This window comes from Salvelinus namaycush, chromosome 29, assembly GCF_016432855.1.
Source record: "Salvelinus namaycush isolate Seneca chromosome 29, SaNama_1.0, whole genome shotgun sequence".
NCBI classification, from domain to species: Eukaryota; Metazoa; Chordata; class Actinopteri; order Salmoniformes; family Salmonidae; genus Salvelinus; species Salvelinus namaycush.
The window spans coordinates 35,112,168-35,135,055 of record NC_052335.1 but is presented as its reverse complement, the minus strand read 5'-3'; the positions used below and the strand labels follow the sequence as shown (position 1 = coordinate 35,135,055).

Genomic DNA, 22,888 nt, shown 5'->3' with positions numbered 1-22,888 from the left:
TCTGTTCTTGAGGAGAAATATTCGTCAGTCCCCCAACAGCACAGCGAGTCTACCGAAAATACGGACCGAAAGACTGCGTCGGGCTGACGGTGACGCACATGGAGATCATTTTTTATCAATTGGACAGAGAGAAAGACGAAGGTGTTTTCTCTTTTATTTCAAATAGTCTACTGGACCAGACTGATAGTCCAAACAGCTCATTTACCACCTCATGAGCGAGCTGTTCGTGGTGTAGCCTAAAATACTGTCAGTGGGCTCAATAAGAAAATCCTTGAAGGTATGTAGCTAGGCTAAATCTCATATATTTTAGGAAAAATTACACTGCTTTTCAGTGAAATAAAATCTGTGAAATGGAAACGTGCTTGATAGGTTAGATATTGACACATCCTCTCCTCATTCAGATGTGTGGATGTAGAATATCAATGCTTATGACTGCAGCCTAGTCAGTCAATAGCCTATTCGTGTTTTCATGTAGGTTTAAGTATATATATTTTTTTCAACATGAATGTTTGCCAGAAGTTTACCTCTTATGGTAGCATTTTTCATCACCATGGACAGTGCACACTCATCAGTTGTGGCATTGAGAGATGTCACCAAACATGTTTTGGAAAGACAAAAATGTACATTATGTAATATTTGGGCAATCTGAACATATGGAATTGTGAATCTATATTCTGTCCGTTTTTTCCGAACAATTATTTTGACTGTGTGGACTTGAATGAATGCCATTCTGTCTTGAAATTGTCCCCTAGCCTGTTTACCCGCTGGGCAGTGGACTCTTCGACACCTCAGGGCAAGTCCATTCTCATGTCTCATTTTCCAAATCAATCTTGACATCATTGCACATACTAGTGAATAATAAGTGGGGCAAGTATTCACTTCTGACGAACCTTCAGCCTATTCACCGGCTTGCTATTCACCGGTTCTTAAAGATGTAATTTAAAGTTAAATACACTCTTGGGGTGAACTAAAATGGATGTTGGGAGTTGGGTTCCGACCGCAGGAGATGGGACCGCGAATTTCACCCCGGCCAACCTCCTGCTGGATTCCCATAATGGGTCCGGTCCGACACCGTGGGATAACGGTCTGTCCAACAACGGCCAGCAGCGCAACATCACAGATCAAGCCTACCGGGACTTCACCACTACCATCCAGGTGCTCATCCTCATAGGATCCCTGTTGGGTGAGTAAAGTATCCTACACCATCTGTCTCTCTGTCTGTCTCTCTCTCTCTCTGTCTCTCTCTGTCTCTCTCTCTGTATGTCTCTCTCTGTCTCTGTATGTCTCTCTCTGTCTCTCTCTGTCTCTCTCTCTCTCTCTCTCTGTCTCTCTCTCTGTCTCTCTCTCTGTATGTCTCTCTGTATGTCTCTGTATGTCTCTCTCTGTCTCTCTCTTTCTCTCTCTTTCTCTCTCTCTCTCTGTCTCTGTATGTCTGTCTCTCTCTCTCTGTCTCTCTCTGTCTCTCTGTCTCTCTCTGTCTCTCTCTGTCTCTCTATCTCTCTCTCTGTCTCTCTCTCTGTATGTCTCTCTCTGTCTCTCTCTCTCTCTCTCTGTCTCTCTCTCTCTCTCTCTGTCTCTCTCTCTCTGTCTCTCTCTCTCTGTCTCTCTCTCTCTCTGTCTCTCTCTCTCTCTGCCTCTCTCTGTCTCTCTGTCTCTGTCTCTCTGTCTCTGTCTCTCTGTCTCTGCCTCTCTCTCTGCCTCTCTCTCTCTCTCTCTCTACGGGCCTGTTTTTCATCTGTTTACAGTAACGTGTCAACCTCAGTCCCTCTGACTGTAGTTACAGCTGCTATGCCAAATACACTATATATGCAAAAGTATGTGGACATACCTTCAAATTAGTGGATTTGGCTATTTCAGCCACACCTGTTGCTGACAGGTGTTCAAAATCGAGCACACCGCCATGCAATCTCCATAGACAAACATTGGCAGTATAATTGCCTTACTGAAGAGCTCAGTGACTTTCAACGTGGCACTGTCATAGGATACCACCTTTCCAAAAAGTCAGTCAAATTTCTGCCCTGTTAGAGCTGGCCGGTCAACTGTAAGTGCTGTTATTGTGAAGTGGAAACATCTATGAGTAACAACGGCTCAGCCGCGAAGCGGTTAGCCACACAAACTCACAGAACGGGACCACCGAGTGCTGAAGCACGTAGCGTGGTGTAAAGCTCGCCGCCAAGAGACTCTGGAGCAGAGGAAACGCGTTCTCTGGAGTGACAAATCACGCTTCACTATCTGGCAGTCCGACGGGCGAATCTGGGTTTGGCGGATGCCAGGAGAACGCTAGCTGCCCCAATGCATAGTGCCAACTGTAAAGTTTGGTGGAGGAGGAATAATGGTCTGGGACTGTTTTTCATGGTTCGGGCTAGGCCCCTTAGTTCCAGTGACGGGAAATCTTAACACTACAGCATACAATGACAGTTTGGGGAAGGCCCTTTCATGTTTCAGCATGACAATGCCCCTGTGCACAAAGCGAGTTCCACACAGAAATGGTTTGTCGAGATTGGTGTGGAAGAATTTGACTGGCCTGCACCAGAGCCCTGACCTCAACCCCATTGAACACCTTTGGGATGAATTGGAACGCCGACTGCGAGCCAGGCCTATTCGCCAATCATCAATGTCCGACCTCACTAATGCTCTTGTGGCTGAATGGAAGCAAGTCCCCGCAGCAATGTTCCAACATCTAGTGGAAATCCTTCCCAGAAGAGTGGAGGCTGTTATAGCAGCAAAGGGGGCACCAACTTCATATTAACGCCTGTGATTTTGGAAGGAGATGTTTATCTATAACGTCCTTCCCCACCCGAGACCCACTTCAACTTACTGCCCCAATGATACACAGACGATGCAATCGCCACCACACTGCACACTGCCCTGTCCCATCTGGACAAGAGGAATACCTATGTAAGAATCCTGTTCATTGACTATAGCTCAGCATTCAGCACCATAGTATCCTCCAAGCTCATCATCAAGCTCGAGGCCCTGTGTCTAAACCCCGCCCTGTGCAACTGGGTCCTGGACTTCCTGACGGGCCGCCCCCAGGTGGTGAAGGTAGTGAACAACACCTCCACTTCGCTGATCCTCAACACCGGGGCCTCACAAGGGTGCGTTCTCAGCCCCCTCCTGTACTCCCTGTTCACCCATGACTGCGTGGCCAAGCACACCTTCAACTCAATCATCAAGTTTGCAGACGACACAACGGTAGTGGGCTTGATTACCAACAAAGATGAGACAGCCTACAGGGAGGTGACGGCTCTCGGAGTGTGGTGTCAGGAAAACAACCTCTCACTCAACGTCAACAAAACAAAGAAGTCCACGATGATCGTGGACTTCAGGAAACAGCAGAGGGCGCACCCCTCTATCCACATCGATGGGACCGCAGTGGAGAAGGTGGAAAGCTTCAAGTTTCTCGGCGAACACATCACTGATAAACTGAAATGGTCCACCCACACAGACAGCGTGGGGAAGAAGGCGCAGCAGCGCCTCTTCAACCTCAGGAGGCTGAAGAAATTTGGGCTTAACACCTAAAACCCTCACAAACTTCTACAGATGCACAATTGAGAGCATCATGTCGGGCTGTATCACCGCCTGGTACGGCAACTGCACCGCCCGCAACCGCAAGGCTCTCCAGAGGGTAGTGAGGTCTGCCCAACGCATCACCGGGGGCAATCTTCCCACCCTACTGGACACCTACACCACCCGATGTCACAGGAAGGCCAAAAAGATCATCAAGGACATCAACCACCTGAGCCACTGCCTGTTCACCCCGCTATTATCCATACGGCGACGTCAGTACAGGTGCATCAAAGCAGGGGCCGAGAGACTGAAAAACAGCTTCTATCTCAAGGCCATCAGACTGCTAAACAGCCATCACTAGCACATCAGAGGCAGCTGCCTATAGACATAGATTAGAAATCACTGGCTACTTTTAGAAATGGATCATTAGCCACTTTAATAATGTTTTTGTATCTACCATTACTCATCTCATATGTAGAAACTGTACTCTATACTATTCTACGGTATCTTAGTCACTTTAATTGTGTTTACATATTGAATCACCCGTCTCATATGTATATACTGTATTGTATTCTATACTACGCAACTGACTGCTAAACAGCCATCTCCAGCACATCAGAGGCTGCTGCCTATAGACATAGATTAGGAATCACTGGCCACTTTAAGGAAATTAAACACTAGCCTCTTTAATAATGTCTCCGTATCTTGCATTACTCATCTCAGATGTAGAAACTGTACTCTATACTATTCTACGGTATCTTAGTCACTATAATTGTGTGTAAATATTGCATCACCCATCTCGTATGTACTGTATTCTATACTATGCCGCTGTATCTTAGTCCAATGCCGCTCTGATTTATATATGTATATATATTCTTAGTCCGTTCCTTACTTAGATTTACGTGTATTTTGGGTATATGTTGTGAAACTGTTAGATATTACTTGTTAGATATTACTGCACTGTCGGAGCTAGAAACACAAGCATTTCGCTACACCCGCAATAACATCTGCTAACCACGTGTATGTGACCAATACAATTTGATTTGATCTGCTTTTGTGCTGGGCATTACTGTTATAGATTATCAATGTTTGCTCTTCCTCTGTATAAAAGCCATTGAGTTTGGTAACCAGTAACCACGGTGCACCATTATTGCCCAGCAAGCATTTGAAACACTGATGAGGCCTGGTGCCAGTGATCTTTACAAACAATAGAGACAGGTGATATGGGGAGATGAGGGAGAGGGGAGGGGGAGGGATGAGGAGAGAGGGAGGGAGGGAGGGAGAACGGAGGGAGGGAGGGAGAACGGCGGGAGGGAGGGAGAATGGAGGGAGGGAGAGCGGGAGAACGGAGGAAGAGAATGAGAGAGAGAAAGACTGTGTGAGAGAAGATAAATAGTCCAATGACCTGTGTTTTAAAGGTATCGATGACCTCATCAATGACTTGTGTTTTAAAGGTATCGATGGTCTCATCAATGACCTGTGTTTTAAAGGGATAGATGACCTCATCAATGACCTGTGTTTTAAAGGGATAGATGACCTCATCAATGACCTGTGTTTTAAAGGTATAGATGACCTCATCAATGACCTGTGTTTTAAAGGTATAGATGACCTCATCAATGACCTGTGTTTTAAAGGTATCGATGGCGTCATCAATGACTGGGCGGCAGGTAGCCTAGTGGTTAGACATTGGGCCAGTAACCGAAAGGTTGCTAGATCGAATCCCCGAGCTGACAAGGTAAAGATTTGTTGTTCTGCTCCTGAACAAGGCAGTTAACACACTGTTCCTAGGCTGTCATTGTAAATAAGAATTTGTTCTTAACTGACTTGTCTAGTTAACTTTAAAACACAGGTCATTTTTATTTATTTATCGATGGCCTCGTCAATGACCTGTGTTTTAAAGGTATGTCTGAGAGACTGACTGGCAGCCTGACTGAATGACTGGCTGACTGACTGTCAGAGGGGGCCCTGTCAGTCTGGAGAGAGGGGCTGGAGGAGAAGATTTCTGGGTTACTGAAGAGTCAATAGGGGAATGATCAGAGTGTCCCAAATGGCATCCTATTACCTATATAGAGCACTACTTTAGACCAGAGCCCTATTCCCTATATAGTGCACTACTTTAGACCAGAGCCCTATTCCCTATATAGTGCACTACTTTAGACCAGAGCCCTATTCCCTATATAGTGCACTCCTTTTGATCAGGGACGCAACCATGGTCTCCTTCAGCAGCACGCCAATCAAACTAAGCAAAAGTTTACTAGAACACTGGCTTTTAAAGCAGAGAAACAATTTGAGTTTCCTGGAAGAAAACTAAATAATTGAATGCCTTCCTGAGGGCTCAGTCTCAGTTAGTGAGGGCTTCAAAGTCTCTGTCTGTTGGAAGTAGGAGCTTCCAGGAAGAGCTGAGAAGATTGGAGTAGCGGAGCTATGCCTGTTAGGTCCTGAAAGACTTCTGTCAGCTTGGCGAAGAGAAGATTGTGTCTACCTGCTGTTAGGTCCTGAAAGACTTCTGTCAGCTTTGGCGAAGAGAAGATTGTGTCTACCTGCTGTTAGGTCCTGAAAGACCTCTGTCAGCTTGGCGAAGAGAAGATTGTGTCTACCTGCTGTTAGGTCCTGAAAGACTTCTGTCAGCTTTGGCGAAGAGAAGATTGTGTCTACCTGCTGTTAGGTCCTGAAAGACCTCTGTCAGCTTGGCGAAGAGAAGATTGTGTCTACCTGCTGTTAGGTCCTGAAAGACCTCTGTCAGCTTTGGCGAAGAGAAGATTGTGTCTACCTGCTGTGAGGTCCTGAAGGGCTTCTGTGAGATAGTGAAGAAGAACTAGAGTTACTGAAGAGTCAGATAGTGAATGGAGGGGAAAGAAAGATGTCTGCCTAGTTCAGTAGCACTCAGACCATACAGTCCACAGACCATTGTTCCCGAGACGGAGAGGTGTCCCGCAGCTGCCAGCCCGTTGAAACATAATGAGGATGATACATAGAAAAGAAAGGTGCAGCTCATTTTAACCAGATCAGTGGACCCATCCTCCTGCTCTCAGAGACATTTAAAGACATACAGTACGGCAAAACGTTATGTATGGACAGCCTTTTTCAAAACAAGTCTCACTGCAACAGACCAGCAGTGCATATTGGAGCCGATTCTGACCCCAAGTTAAGCGCACGAAAATGGAACGTAAATTCCATTTTTATGCACTTTTCTTTTCATGCGTATTTTGACCTTGAACTTCAGCATGAGAATAGCGTGCTATTCACCTTAGTTTGGGGTGGAGAACAAATAAATGAAGGTGTCTTACAGATAAGCCGTTTTCATACCGTGAAACTTCAATTAATAACCCGGGAGTTTATTAGAGACAGGTGTCTATTTCCTTAATGCACACAGCTTTTGCTCATTTGCATAGTTCATTGTTTAATTCCAGCATGTCACGTTCTGACCATAGTTCTTTTGTATTTTCTTTGTTTTTAGTATGGTCAGGGCGTGAGTTGGGTGGGTTATCTATGTTTTGTGTTTCTATGTTGGGGTTTGTCGTTTGGCCTGATATGGTTCTCAATCAGAGGCAGGTGTTTGTCATTGTCTCTGATTGGGAACCATATTTAGGTAGCCTGTTTTGTATTGTGGGTTGTGGGTGATTGTTCCTGTTTGTGTGTTCCTGTGTTCTGTGTTCACATTTTTGGGACTGTAGCGTCTTCGGTTGTTTTTGTCAGTTTGTTGTTTTGTTCGTTCTTGAAAGTATTCGATTAAATATGAATACACACCACGCTGTATCTTGGTCCGACATTTCTTACTCCTCAGATGAGGTGAACGAAGACTACCGTTACACAGCATTTAATCAATGTCCTCATTTCCTGCACTAATGTGTTATCATTTACACACTGTGTCACGATTCTTTTGTCTTAGTATGCCTCTATAAAAATAAAACGCTTATTTGACTGTGCATTTTCGGCAGTTCTTTTTTTCGCCACTAGATCGGCTGATTTCTAGGGTTCTGTTCTCCCAAAGTTTTTGACAGTTTTTTTTGCTTGCCAGTTAGCTAGCAGTTCTCAGCAGTTAGCAACAAATGGCTAGCAGTTCTCAGCAGTTAGCAACAAATGGCTAGCAGTTCTCAGCAGTTAGCAACAAATGGCTAGCAGTTTCTTACTGGCGATAAAAACGGATGATTGCCATCATTTGTTTGAGTTGTTACTTAATTATTTATTCTAAGAACTCAAACGTTATATCTTAAACTATTCATGGCAATTCATGGCAATTCATGGAAACCTCGTAAACAATTAATTTAGACCCGGCGTTTATTTGGGGCTCTCGAGTGGTGCAACAGTTTAAAGCACTGCATTGCAGTGCTAGAGGCGTCACTACAGACCCTGGTTCGATCCTGGGTTGTATCTCAACCGGTCGTGATCGGGAGTCCCATAGGGCGACACACAATTGGCCCAGCGTCGTCCGGGTTTGGGGAGGGTTTTGCCGGGGTAGGCCATCATTGTAAATAAGAATTTGTTCTTAACTGACTTGCCGAGTTAAATATTTGTATTTATTTGAAACAGCCGTTTATTTGCTGAATTGTGTGCCGTTGCCCAGCTGTTAAAAGGGACAGGGGGTTATTTAAGACTGCACTTAATTTAAGTTTCACAGTAATTCCTTAATAATTCCACCACCTTTACCCATGGAGGAAACCATAAATAAGGTCTAGCAAACCTACCGCTTCCAAGTGGAAAAATAATCTCCTTTCTTAATAATTCCACCACCTTTACCCATGGAGGAAACCATAAATAAGGTCTAGCAAACCTACCGCTTCTAAGTGGAAAAATAATCTCCTTTCTTAATAATTCCACCACCTTTACCCATGGAGGAAACCATAAATAAGGTCTAGCAAACCTACCGCTTCCAAGTGGAAAAATAATCTCCTTTCTTAATAATTCCACCACCTTTACCCATGGAGGAAACCATAAATAAGGTCTAGCAAACCTACCGCTTCTAAGTGGAAAAATAATCTCCTTTCTTTTTTTTCCGATAGAAAACGATACCATTCTTCATGCACTGTACTTTACAACTTGATAACAGCTATTGATAACAAGCTAGGTAAATGAGTCATCCCTTTGGATAAGGGGATTGTGAATATATAAATGACACATGTTTTTGATCTATTTGACCTTACAATCGTTGGAGACGTGAAACCAGTCATATGGCAGCAAACTGAAGCGTATCAACATATACATTTTCCTACAGTAAAGTTGATGAAATGCTGTGCCATTTATGCAGAATAAAATGTCTTTAAATGTCTTAATTATAGACTACCCCGACTTTCTCTCTCTCTCCTGTTTCTATCATATTAAATAATATCCACTAACAGTATAGACCATCAGCAGGCCTAATAACAACACACATATTCAACTGACAATTTACTATTAGTTCCCTTCAATTGTTATAGTTGAATTATTACTACTTCGGCGTCACGGCCGTGTGGTTGTTGCTGAGGATCATTAGTAACAGTTGATCTTATATAAAGAAAAGACATGTCGGCTAATTCAATCAGTTATGGAGCGGAGCGCAGACCAAGCCGTAACAGTTTGAACCCGACGCACGGCGCATTACTTGGCCGTGTCATCACACAGTTCCATGGTTAGTATAGACGAGGGTATAGCCTACTAGTGTACACGATTCTCCCTATCATAATTCTATGTAAACTGATCTTCCAACGTTACCATGGGTTAAAGAACTGAATGTGGCACATTTCAGAATGAATCAAGCCACTGCTTTCTTTCTTTAGTGCGTAAAGGCTCTCCAAACCATTTTTTAAAATATATTATTCATAAATACTTTCCTAACCCTAAATAATTCACAAGATCAGAGTATTCTTAAATCTACCAATTGGTGCTGAAACAGAGAAAAATATGGATATATTTAGATGGCTTTCTTACATTGATCTTTAATATTATTCTAGCGAGTCTGTCGACAAAATTGTAACTAAAACATACACCGTATTTAAAGGGATGGCTTAAGATAAAAGTACTGACAACCCTTTTGAATGAATAACTCCACGAGGAAATCTGTTGGCCAGCAAGTGGTAGGGTTTTCAGCAGGTGAATGAAATTGATTCAGAGTGTGCAAGGTAGCCACACCTGCAGAGCGAGTTGTGCAACTAAATAAGCTAAGTCGGATTTACCAAAATACTGAGAAGTGCGTAGGAAAGGCGTCTGTAGGAAATGTGTAAATTCCCATGTCTGATTCGGCCCCATAATGATGATAATGCATATAATTAATATAATGGAGGATGTGAAAGTACAGTCTGTTGAATTGAGACTTGAAAATGGCACTAGCTGAAATACCAATTATAAAAAGTCCTTTATTCTCCTCTGTTTTTCTGTGCAGTGTTCTATCATAGCAGCTCAAGGGGGACTCCTTCAACTATGGACATGCGGATGTATTATTTTTCATTAGTGCACTAGACAGAGATGGAGTAGGGAGAGAAGGAAGGAGAGAAGATGGTGGGAGTAGGGAAGGAGACAGGAAGGATGGTGGGAGTAGGGTAGGAGGGATGGTGGGAGTAGGGAAGGAGACAGGAGGGATGATGGGAGTAGGGAAGGAGACAGGAAGGATGGTGGGAGTAGGGAAGGAGGGATGGTGGGAGTAGGGAAGGAGACAGGAGGGATGATGGGAGTAGGGAAGGAGACAGGAGGGATGGTGGGAGTAGGGATGGAGGGATGGTGGGAGTAGGGAAGGAGGGATGGTGGTAGTAGGGAAGGAGACAGGAGGGGTGGTGGGAGTAAGGAAGGAGGGATGGTGGGAGTAGGGAAGGAGACAGGAGGGATGGTGGAAGTAGGGAAGGAGGGATGGTGGGAGTAGCGAAGGAGACAGGAGGGATGGTGGGAGTAGGGAAGGAGGGATGGTGGGAGTAGGGAAGGAGACAGGAAGGATGGTGGTAGTAGGGAAGGAGGGATAGTGGGAGTAGGGAAGGATGGATGGTGGGAGTAGGGATGGTGGGAGTAGGGAAGGAGACAGGAGGGGTGGTGGGAGTAGGGAAGGAGACAGGAGGGATGGTGGGAGTAGGGAAGGAGACAGGAGGTATGGTGGGAGTAGGGAAGGAGACAGGAGGGATGGTGGTAGTAGGGAAGGAGACAGGAGGGGTGGTGGGAGTAAGGAAGGAGGGATGGTGGGAGTAGGGAAGGAGACAGGAGGGATGGTGGAAGTAGGGAAGGAGGGATGGTGGGAGTAGCGAAGGAGACAGGAGGGATGGTGGGAGTAGGGAAGGAGGGATGGTGGGAGTAGGGAAGGAGACAGGAAGGATGGTGGTAGTAGGGAAGGAGGGATAGTGGGAGTAGGGAAGGATGGATGGTGGGAGTAGGGATGGTGGGAGTAGGGAAGGAGACAGGAGGGGTGGTGGGAGTAGGGAAGGAGACAGGAGGGATGGTGGGAGTAGGGAAGGAGACAGGAGGTATGGTGGGAGTAGGGAAGGAGACAGGAGGTATGGTGGGAGTAGGGAAGGAGACAGGAGGTATGGTGGGAGTAGGGAAGGAGACAGGAGGGATGGTGGAAAGAGGGATGGTGGGAGTAGGGAAGGAGACAGGAGGGATGGTGGAAAGAGGGATGGTGGGAGTAGGGAAGGAGACAGGAGGTATGGTGGGAGTAGGGAAGGAGACAGGAGGTATGGTGGGAGTAGGGAAGGAGACAGGAGGGATGGTGGAAAGAGGGATGGTGGGAGTAGGGAAGGAGACAGGAGGGATGGTGGAAAGAGGGATGGTGGGAGTAGGGAAGGAGACAGGAGGTATGGTGGGAGTAGGGAAGGAGACAGGAGGTATGGTGGGAGTAGGGAAGGAGACAGGAGGTATGGTGGGAGTAGGGAAGGAGACAGGAGGGATGGTGGGAGTAGGGAAGGAGGGATAGTGGGAGTAGGGAAGGATACAGGAGGTATGGTGGGAGTAGGGAAGGAGGGATAGTGGGAGTAGGGAAGGAGACAGGAGGGATGGTGGGAGTAGGGAAGGAGACAGGAGGGATGGTGGAAGGAGGGATGGTGGAAGGAGGGAAGGAGGGATGGTGGGAGTAGGGATGGTGGGAGTAGGGAAGGAGGGATGGTGGGAGTAGGGAAGGAGGGATGGTAGGAGTAGGGAAGGAGGGATGGTGGGAGGAGGGAAGGAGGGATGGTGGGAGGAGGGATGGTAGGAGTAGGGAAGGAGGGATGGTGGGAGTAGGGATGGTGGGAGTAGGAGGAGGAGGGATGGTGGGAGGAGGGATGGTGGGAGGAGGGAAGGAGGGATGGTGGAAGGAGGGATGGTGGGAGTAGGGGGAGGAGGGATGGTGGGAGGAGGGATGGTCGGAGTAGGGAAGGAGGGATGGTGGGAGTAGGGATGGTGGGAGTAGGGGGAGGAGGGATGGTGGAAGGAGGGATGGTGGGAGGAGGGAAGGAGGGATGGTGGGAGGAGGGATGGTCGGAGTAGGGAAGGAGGGATGGTGGGTGTGATGAGTCACAAACTCTGGGATGTGTGGAATACCAGTGGCACGTCACCTGTTGCTAAAATGTATCTGTCTTCTTGGCGCCCCTCAGGCCTTCCTCTGCCCTCCAGTTTAAATGGATTGTTTTGACAAACTGATTGTTAAGGCAACTGGAAAAGACAGAAAGGGATGTAAGATCGATCATTTTTTCAATGTTGTTTATTCCTGACTGTTTTTCAAAAAGCACTTCCAAAACTCACACATGATATTTCACTGTATTACATTTTCTTACCTTCCCTTATATTTTAATACCATCACACATTATCCAGTCTAAACACACTCTCTCTCTCTCTCCCTCTCCATCTCTCCTCTCTTCCCCTCTCCCTCTCTCTCTCTCTTCCCCTCTCCCTCTCTCTCTCTCTCTCCTCCCCTCTCCCTCTCCCTTTCTCCTCCCCTCTCCCTCCTCTCCTGTCTCTCCCTCTCTCCTCCCCTCTCTCTCTCTCCTCCCCTCTCTCTCTCTCTCTTTCCTCCCCTCTCCCTCTCTCTCTCCTTCCCTCCTCTCCTGTCTCTCTCTCTCTCTCCCTCCCTCTCTCTCTCCCTCCCTCTCTCTCTCTCTTCTCTTCTCCCTCTCTCTTCCCCTATCCCCTCTCTCTCTCTCCCCCCTCTCTCTCTCTCTCTCTCTCTCTCTCTCTCTCTCTTCCCCTCTCCCTCTCTCTCTCTCTCTTCCCCTCTCCCTCTCTCTTCCCCTCTCTCTCCTGTCTCTCTCTCTCTCTCCTGTCTCTCTCTCTCTCTTCCCCTCTCTCTCTCTCTTCCCCTCTCTCTCTCTCTTCCCCTCTCCCTCTCTCTCTCTTCCCCTCTCTCTCTCTTCCCCCTCCCTCTCTCTTCTCCCTCCCTCCCTCTCTCCCTCCCTCCCTCCCTCCCTCCCTCCCTCCCTCCCTCCCTCCCTCCCTCCCTCCCTCCCTCCCTCCATCTCCCTCTCTCTCTCTTCCCCTCTCTCTCCCTCCCTCCGTCTCCCTCTCTCTCTCTCTCCCCCTGTCCCTCCCTCCCTCTCTCTCTTCCCCTCTCCCTCCCCCCCTCTTTCCCTCTCCCTCCCCCTCTCTTCCCCTCTCCACCCCCCCTCTTTCTCTTTCTCTTTCTCCTTCTCTCTCTCCTCCCCTCTCCCTCCTCTCCTGTCTCTCCCTCTCTCTCTCTCTTCCCCTCTCCCTCCCTCTCATCTCTCTCTTTTCATCTCCCTCCCCCTCTCTTCCCCTCTCCACCCCCTCTTTCTCTTTCTCTTTCTCCCTCTCTCTTCCCCTCTCCACCCCCTCTCTCTCCCCTCCCCTCTCTCTCTCTCTCCCAGGCAATGGCACAGTTTTATGGTGTACCTGCTGTACCAGTGTCTTCAAGTCGGTGACCAGTTGCTTCATTAAGAACCTGGCGTGCTCAGGGATCTGTGCGGGTCTAGTGTGTGTTCCTTTCGACGTGGCTCTAGGGGCCAGCCCTCGCTGCTGCTGGTGGCTACACACTCTGCTGCTCTGCAAGGCCCTGAAGTTCCTCCACAAACTCTTCTGCTCCGTCACCGTGCTCAGCTTCGCTGCTATCGCACTCGACAGGTGGGTGATTGCAGGAAAATCAAACTGCACTGCTAGTAGCTGCAACATATTGCTTACTGGTCCCATCTGTTCAGATCTGTCTGGGGGGGGGGACTGCTAGCGGTTGATTCTTGCCTGATATTTCGGTGCAGTAATAAAGCACATGTCCTGTGTTCATGCTTTTATTTATTTATACATGTGGAAAGCCACACAGCGGGGAAACGGCTTGATCTTGTAAACACAGACCTTTAAACGACCCCCCCCCCCCCCCCCCCCCCCCGCCCCACTATTTCAACATCATTTCCTGTCGTTTAGGTTCCACATCCTCCAAAGAATGACGACGGCTACTTATACATATTCATGAACTGGGTCTGGGTTGATTAACATTAACAAATAGGGGACTGACAGCTAGCTACACTGACAGCTATCTTGCTAACTTTGTCTAGCTAGCTAATATCATCGGTTGTTGCTGTTATTTGTTACGACACTTCATTCAAAAGATTAGCCAGCAGGCTCTATGGCTGGTTCTGTAGCTGGATTTGTCATAAGCATTAATTTAGGGAAAACTTCGCCACAGATGGAAACCACTGGCTTGTCTTTAACTTCACCACAGATGGAAACCACTGGCCTGTCTTTAACTTCGCCACAGATGGAAACCACTGGCCTGTCTTTAACTTGGCGACAGATGGAAACCACTGGCCTGTCTTTAACTTGGCCACAGATGGAAACCACTGGCCTGTCTTTAACTTGGCCACAGATGGAATCCACTGGCCTGTCTTTAACCTCACCACAGATGGAAACCACTGGCCTGTCTTTAACCTCACCTCAGATGGAAACCACTGGCCTGTCTTTAACCTCACCTCAGATGGAAACCACTGGCCTGTCTTTAACTTGGCCACAGATGGAAACCACTGGCCTGTCTTTAACTTCACCACAGATGGAAACCACTGGCCTGTCTTTAACTTCACCACAGATGGAAACCACTGGCCTGTCTTTAACTTCACAACAGATGGAAACCACTGGCCTGTCTTTAACTTCACAACAGATGGAATCCACTGGCCTGTCTTTAACCTCACCACAGATGGAAATCACTGGCCTGTCTTTAACTTCACCACAGATGGAAACCACTGGCCTGTCTTTAACTTCACAACAGATGGAAACCACTGGCCTGTCTTTAACTTCACAACAGATGGAAACCACTGGCCTGTCTTTAACTTCACCACAGATGGAAACCACGAATCTGCCATAGAAATAGTTTGAAATAATAAGATCTATGGCTGGTTCTGGTTCTGGTTTTGTCATAAGCATTGTGTTTCTACATTGTAATGGACTCGCTGCAACCTTTTGTAAGTAGGCTGCTGGTAGGCTGCTAGTAGGCTGCTGGTAGGCTGCTGGTAGGCTGCTGTTAGACTGCTGGTAGGCTGCTAGTAGGCTGCTGGTAGACTGCTGGTAGACTGCTGGTAGGCTGCTGGTAGGCTGCTGGTAGGCTGCTGGCAGACTGCTGGTAGACTGCTGGTAGACTGCTGGTAGACTGCTGGTAGACTGCTGGTAGGCTGCTGGTAGACTGCTGGTAGACTGCTGGTAAACTGCTGGTAGGCTGCTGGTAGGCTGCTGGTAAACTGCTGGTAGACTGCTGGTAGACTGCTGGTAAACTGCTGGTAGGCTGCTGGTAGACTGCTGGTAGACTGCTGGTAGACTGCTGGTAGACTGCTGGTAGGCTGCAGGTAGACTGCTGGTAGGCTGCAGGTAGGCTGCTGGTAGGCTGCTGGTAGACTGCTGGTAAACTGCTGGTAGGCTGCTGGTAGGCTGCTGGTAGGCTGCTGGTAGACTGCTGGTAGGCTGCTGGTAGGCTGCTGGTAGACTGCTGGTAGACTGCTGGTAGGCTGCTGGTAGGCTGCTGGTAGACTGCTGGTAGACTGCTGGTAGGCTGCTGGTAGACTGCTGGTAGACTGCTGGTAGACTGCTGGCAGGCTTCGGCTGCGGTACATCAAAGCCAAGTCTGCCCGTGCTCATGGTTCTCACAGGGGAACTGAAATTAAAGGCTACAATGACTTTGCTCATGATCATGCACACCTCAAATTAGAAGAATCCTTGAATTTTTTTCCCCAGGTGCCTTTTCATCATCTGGACAGACACTGGTGGTTTCTAGCTAATGTTACACCTGTTAAAGCAGTGGTGCGTGTAGTAAAGCAACACTTTAGTGGTCTAAACCGTTCATATCGGGGCGACGGGGTCATCTATAGGGGCTCCCGAGTGGCGCAGTGGCCTAAGACACTGCATCTCAGTGCAAGGACGCGTCACTGCAGTACCTGGTTCAAATCCAAGCTGCGTCACATCAGGCCGTGATTTCGGAGTCCCATAGGGCAGCGCACAATTGGCCCAGCGTCGTCTGGGGTAGGCCGTCATTGTAAATAAGAATTTGTTCTTAACTGACTTGACTTGTTAAATAAAGGTTCAATACATTTAAAAAAAATATATATTTTATACAGACTAGCTAAAAGATAAGTGAAAATTGATAACAGATTGATAACAGATTATGATAAATTAATTGATAACACATTGATTGATAACAGATTATGATACATTAATTGATAACACATTGATTGATAACAGATTATGATCAATTAATTACCAGAAAATGTATTGTCATTTGCTCCATGGCTCAGGTGGCCAAGTTGACACAAGGCTGTTTGTCTGATCTCAGTCACCAAGAGGAAGAACTTTGCAGCTGTTTTAATAAACAATGCCATGCTGGTGGGTGGCAACATTCAAATAAAACCCAGCCCTCCTTTATGAAAAAAACCCACATGAATTTCACATGTGAAGTGTTCCAAAAACACGTTTTCATGTGGTAACATGTAAAGCAACATGTGATAACATGAAATGTTATGTGAAGTGTTCCAATTTTCACATCTGAAATTTCACGTGAAAACATGTTTTTTTCTGTAGGTTGAAAATAATTTGTATGTCATATCGTAGGAAAAGACACTGCATTCACACAAAATTGCACGAAGTAGGCAGTTCGGATTTTTCACTTCAAATATATCATACTTTGACTAAAACGATTACTTATTGACTTAAATCGTTGTGCAACATCATGGGTAAGCTCTGGCCATCGTCTTTCAGCTCGAAAAAGTGGATTTCTACCTGTATGGGCATTTAAAACTGAAAACATTATAATCTGTTTTTGTACCAGATAAAACCTCTATCTCTACTCACCCCCTGTGGTTTGGAGACGGGCTGTAATTGATGCAGCATGTGTACTCCACTCTGCCTGGTGCTGTTTGTCTCTGCTGCAGAGCTGCCTGTTCTGAGCTGCAGCCAAAATAACTGACAATCCACAGGGAGGGACTCTCTCCCTGACACTCACAGCTACACTCCATTCTACACTCCATTCTACACTCCATTCTACACTCACAGCTACACTCCATTCTACACTCACTCCATTCTACACTCACAGCTACACTCCATTCTACACTCCATTCTACACTCACAGCTACACTCCATTCTACACTCACTCCATTCTACACTCACAGCTACACTCCATTCTACACTCCATTCTACACTCACAGCTACACTCCATTCTACACTCACTCCATTCTACACTCACAGCTACACTCCATTCTACACTCACAGCTACACTCCATTCTACACTCACTCCATTCTACACTCACAGCTACTCTCCATTCTACACTCACAGCTACACTCCATTCTACACTCCATTCTACACTCCATTCTACACTCCATTCTACACTCCCTCCATTCTACACTCCATTCTACACTCACTCCATTCTACACTCCATTCTACACTCCATTCTACTCTCCATTCTACACTCCATTCTACTCTCACTCCATTCTACACTCACAGCTGAACACATTCTCTCTTTTTCTCTATCACTACACTCTCTTCTTCATCACTGCTACACTGCTACACTTCTTCACTCACTCACTCACTCACTCACTCACTCACTCACTCACTCACACACACACACACACACACACACACACACACACACTCACACACACACACACACACACACACACACACACACACACACACACACACACACACACACACACACACACACACACATCTACTTGCATGTTAGTAAGAAACTATCAAAATATGTGTATTTTTTTCCACATAAGACTCTCCACACCTCAGTAAGATCTCTCTCTTCGGCTTGCTCCACTTAGCCACGCAAAACACCCACTTATACTCATTCATACTGGAGTATGTCTTCTCTTCAACCAGTCAAGGGTTCTGTGAATGAGAGCGGGAAACAATGATAGATTTGCTACTATCATTCTTCAGTCTATATCCATCTTATCCTCCGCAGGGTAGTTTACATGTATATTTGACCCACCTAGTTAGGGAGGTAGATAGGTAGGTACAGCAATGTTAGTTTAGATCAGGTGTAGGCAACTAGATTAAGCTGCAGGACAATTTTTTTGTTGGAACGAATGTTCGGGGGGGGGGGGGGGGGGGGCAGAAAATAATGATAATAATTTGTACACTGCAAATTGACCACAACTACGGCCAAAAAGAGATTGTATTTGAAAATAACAATCAATTCATACCTTGATCACATTGAGACACGATCACATGTCTCTTTTTTTATTTGTGGGAATACTTGGGGACAGATTACAAAGCCTTGGTAGTTACTACTGTCCTGATCTACATCGAACACACAAAGCCTTGGTAGTTACCACTGTCCTGATCTACATCGAACACACAAAGCCTTGGTAGTTACCACTGTCCTGATCTACATCGAACACACAAAGCCTTGGTAGTTACCACTGTCCTGATCTACATCGAATACACAAAGCCTTGGTAGTTACCACTGTCCTGATCCACATCGAACACACAAAGCCTTGGTACTTACCACTGTCCTGATCTACATCGAACACACAAAGCCTTGGTAGTTACCACTGTCCTGATCCACATCGAATACACAAAGCCTTGGTAGTTACCACTGTCCTGATCTACATCGAACACACAAAGCCTTGGTAGTTACCACTGTCCTGATCTACATCGAACACACAAAGCCTTGGTAGTTACCACTGTCCTGATCCACATCGAATACACAAAGCCTTGGTAGTTACCACTGTCCTGATCTACATCGAACACACAAAGCCTTGGTAGTTACCACTGTCCTGATCCACATCGAACACACAAAGCCTTGGTAGTTACCACTGTCCTGATCTACATCGAACACACAAAGCCTTGGTAGTTACCACTGTCCTGATCTACATCGAACACACAAAGCCTTGGTAGTTACCACTGTCCTGATCCACATCGAACACACAAAGCCTTGGTAGTTACTACTGTCCTGATCTACATCGAACACACAAAGCCTTGGTAGTTACCACTGTCCTGATCTACATCGAACACACAAAGCCTTGGTAGTTACTACTGTCCTGATCTACATCGAACACACAAAGCCTTGGTAGTTACCACTGTCCTGATCTACATCGAACACACAAAGCCTTGGTAGTTACTACTGTCCTGATCTACATCGAACACACAAAGCCTTGGTAGTTACTACTGTCCTGATCTACATCGAACACACAAAGCCTTGGTAGTTACCACTGTCCTGATCTACATCGAACACACAAAGCCTTGGTAGTTACCACTGTCCTGATCTACATCGAACACACAAAGCCTTGGTAGTTACCACTGTCCTGATCTACATCGAATACACAAAGCCTTGGTAGTTACCACTGTCCTGATCCACATCGAACACACAAAGCCTTGGTACTTACCACTGTCCTGATCTACATCGAACACACAAAGCCTTGGTAGTTACCACTGTCCTGATCCACATCGAATACACAAAGCCTTGGTAGTTACCACTGTCCTGATCTACATCGAACACACAAAGCCTTGGTAGTTACCACTGTCCTGATCCACATCGAACACACAAAGCCTTGGTAGTTACCACTGTCCTGATCTACATCGAACACACAAAGCCTTGGTAGTTACCACTGTCCTGATCCACATCGAACACACAAAGCCTTGGTAGTTACTACTGTCCTGATCTACATCGAACACACAAAGCCTTGGTAGTTACCACTGTCCTGATCTACATCGAACACACAAAGCCTTGGTAGTTACTACAGTCCTGATCTACATCGAACACACAAAGCCTTGGTAGTTACCACTGTCCTGATCTACATCGAACACACAAAGCCTTGGTAGTTACTACTGTCCTGATCTACATCGAACACACAAAGCCTTGGTAGTTACTACTGTCCTGATCTACATCGAACACACAAAGCCTTGGTAGTTACCACTGTCCTGATCTACATCGAACACACAAAGCCTTGGTAGTTACTCCTGTTCTGATCTACATCGAACACACAAAGCCTTGGTAGTTACCACTGTCCTGATCTACATCGAACACACAAAGCCTTGGTAGTTACCACTGTCCTGATCTACATCGAACACACAAAGCCTTGGTAGTTACCACTGTCCTGATCTACATCGAATACACAAAGCCTTGGTAGTTACCACTGTCCTGATCTACATCGAATACACAAAGCCTTGGTAGTTACCACTGTCCTGATCTACATCGAACACACAAAGCCTTGGTAGTTACCACTGTCCTGATCTACATCGAATACACAAAGCCTTGGTACTTACCACTGTCCTGATCTACATCGAACACACAAAGCCTTGGTAGTTACCACTGTCCTGATCTACATCGAACACACAAAGCCTTGGTAGTTACCACTGTCCTGATCTACATCGAACACACAAAGCCTTGGTAGTTACTACTGTCCTGATCTACATCGAACACACAAAGCCTTGGTAGTTACTACTGTCCTGATCTACATCGAACACACAAAGCCTTGGTAGTTACTACTGTCCTGATCCACATCGAACACACAAAGCCTTGGTAGTTACTCCTGATCTACATCGAACACACAAAGCCTTGGTAGTTACCACTGTCCTGATCTACATCGAACACACAAAGCCTTGGTAGTTACCACTGTCCTGATCTACATCGAACACACAAAGCCTTGGTAGTTACCACTGTCCTGATCTACATCGAACACACAAAGCCTTGGTAGTTACCACTGTCCTGATCTACATCGAGTACACAAAGCCTTGGTAGTTACCACTGTCCTGATCCACATCGAATACACAAAGCCTTGGTAGTTACCACTGTCCTGATCTACATCGAACACACAAAGCCTTGGTAGTTACCACTGTCCTGATCTACATCGAACACACAAAGCCTTGGTAGTTACCACTGTCCTGATCTACATCGAACACACAAAGCCTTGGTAGTTACCACTGTCCTGATCTACATCGAATACACAAAGCCTTGGTAGTTACCACTGTCCTGATCTACATCGAATACACAAAGCCTTGGTAGTTACCACTGTCCTGATCTACATCGAACACACGAAGCCTTGGTAGTTACCACTGTCCTGATCCACATCGAACACACAAAGCCTTGGTAGTTACCACTGTCCTGATCTACATCGAACACACAAAGCCTTGGTAGTTACCACTGTCCTGATCTACATCGAACACACAAAGCCTTGGTAGTTACCACTGTCCTGATCTACATCGAACACACAAAGCGTTTTTTTTGACTAAGTATCTACAGGTTAATGTTACGGTTAAAGGTGTCACTGCAGAGGCTCAACTCAGTGTGAATGCTCTGCAGTGTGTAATGTTGTCTATCCTCTCCTCCCCTCTAGGTACTACTCTGTCCTCTACCCTCTGGAGAGGAAGATCTCAGACGCCAGGTCACGTGACCTTGTCATCTACATCTGGATTCACGCCACCATCGCCAGCGTGCCTGTGTTCGCCGTAACCAACGTTACGGACGTGTACGCAACCTCGTCATGTTCCGACGCCCGCGCCCGCTCCCTGGGTCACATGGTCTACGTGGTGACCTACAACGTAACCACGGTGATCCTTCCGCTCGTTGTCGTCTTCCTGTTAATGGTCCTGATTCGCCGAGCCCTCAGCGCCAGCCAGAAGAAGAAAGTGATCATCGCGGCGTTGAGAACACCTCAGAACTCCATCTCCATCCCTTATGTCTCTCAACGCGAGGCTGAGCTACATGCTACGTTACTGGCTGTGGTGTTAGCCTTCTCAGCCTGTAGCGCCCCCTATGGGGCGTTGGTGGTATACCGCACTCTTCTCGGGGACGGGGAGGACTTGTCCCCTTCTCTCCATCTCACGGCCATCTGGCTGCCCAAGGTGTCTCTCCTTACCAACCCTCTGCTGTTTCTGACGGTGAACGGCTCAGCTAGGCGCTGCCTGTTTGATGTTCTAGTCCGGGTACACAGACGCTACAGCCGGCGTAACGTGGTCAGCACTGGGGATCTGGGGCTGAGGGGCGAGGGAGGGTTGGGAGGGTCTGGGGCCCTGGAGGGGTCTGCTCGGGCTGGGAGCCAGCTCCTGGAGATGTTTAATATCGGACAGCAGCAGATCTTTAGGCCGACCGATGAAGAGGAGGAGGAGGAGGTGGAGAATGAGAGCCCTTCATTAGGGTCTGGGGTGGGGGGCTGTTCTCATCCCAAAGAGAACCACCACCAGGCAGGGGGAGGAGGGAGACATGGAGGGAAGGTGGTTCGACAGAAGGAGACCGAACCAACCAGAGACAGCGTCCCGGTAACTAAAGAACAACCTCCTCTCATATTTCCAGAGGTCTCACCTGTCCGTGCCTGTGCTTACACCTCCTCGTCACAGGTGGCGCCAGCAACCCCCACGGATCCCGAGGACGCCACCCAGTTTGGGTTTGGGCCGTTCGAGCTGCCGCCCCAGTGGCTGCCGGAGACCAGGAACAGTAAAAAGAGGCTCCTCCCACCGCTAGGGAACACCCCCGAGGAACTGATCCAGACCAAACAGCCACGCCCACGGCCAGAACGACGAATCAGCAGGAACAACAAGGTCAGCACCTTCCCCACATCGACCCCTGAACTATAAACCCTGAACATTGACCTTTGAAGTGATGACCCCTGATCACAGTTATGGGCGGAGGTCAGCATGTGGATGATTTGTGATCGGTTTTGTGTCAATGACTGGGTACAAAGTCAGTGGAGGAAGCCCCACCTGACCAACCACCTGACCAACTACCTGACCAACTACCTGACCAACTACCTGACCAACTACCTGCCCAACCACCTGCCCAACCACCTGCCCAACCACCTGCCCAACCACCTGCCCAACCACCTGACCAACCACCTGACCAACTACCTGCCCAACCACCTGCCCAACCACCTGCCCAACCACCTGCCCAACCACCTGCCCAACTACCTGACCAACCACCTGACCAACCACCTGCCCAACCACCTGCCCAACCACCTGCCCAACTACCTGCCCAAGGGCCCCCTGTAAGAGAGAACAGAAAGTACAACTCCAGAGCTC

The 22,888-nt window shown here is 47.3% G+C and overlaps 1 protein-coding gene across 1 annotated transcript; it reads left to right on the top strand.

Moving 5' to 3' along the window:
• Window positions 1–972: 972 nt before the first annotated feature.
• On the top strand, window positions 973–22,570 carry LOC120024268 (G-protein coupled receptor 176-like). Its single transcript, XM_038968463.1, has 3 exons — window positions 973–1,183; window positions 13,263–13,515; window positions 21,211–22,570. Exons 1-3 carry the CDS (start codon window positions 973–975, stop codon window positions 22,445–22,447), a joined length of 1,701 nt encoding a protein of 566 aa, XP_038824391.1. The 3' UTR covers window positions 22,448–22,570.
• The last annotated feature ends 318 nt before the right edge of the window (window positions 22,571–22,888 follow it).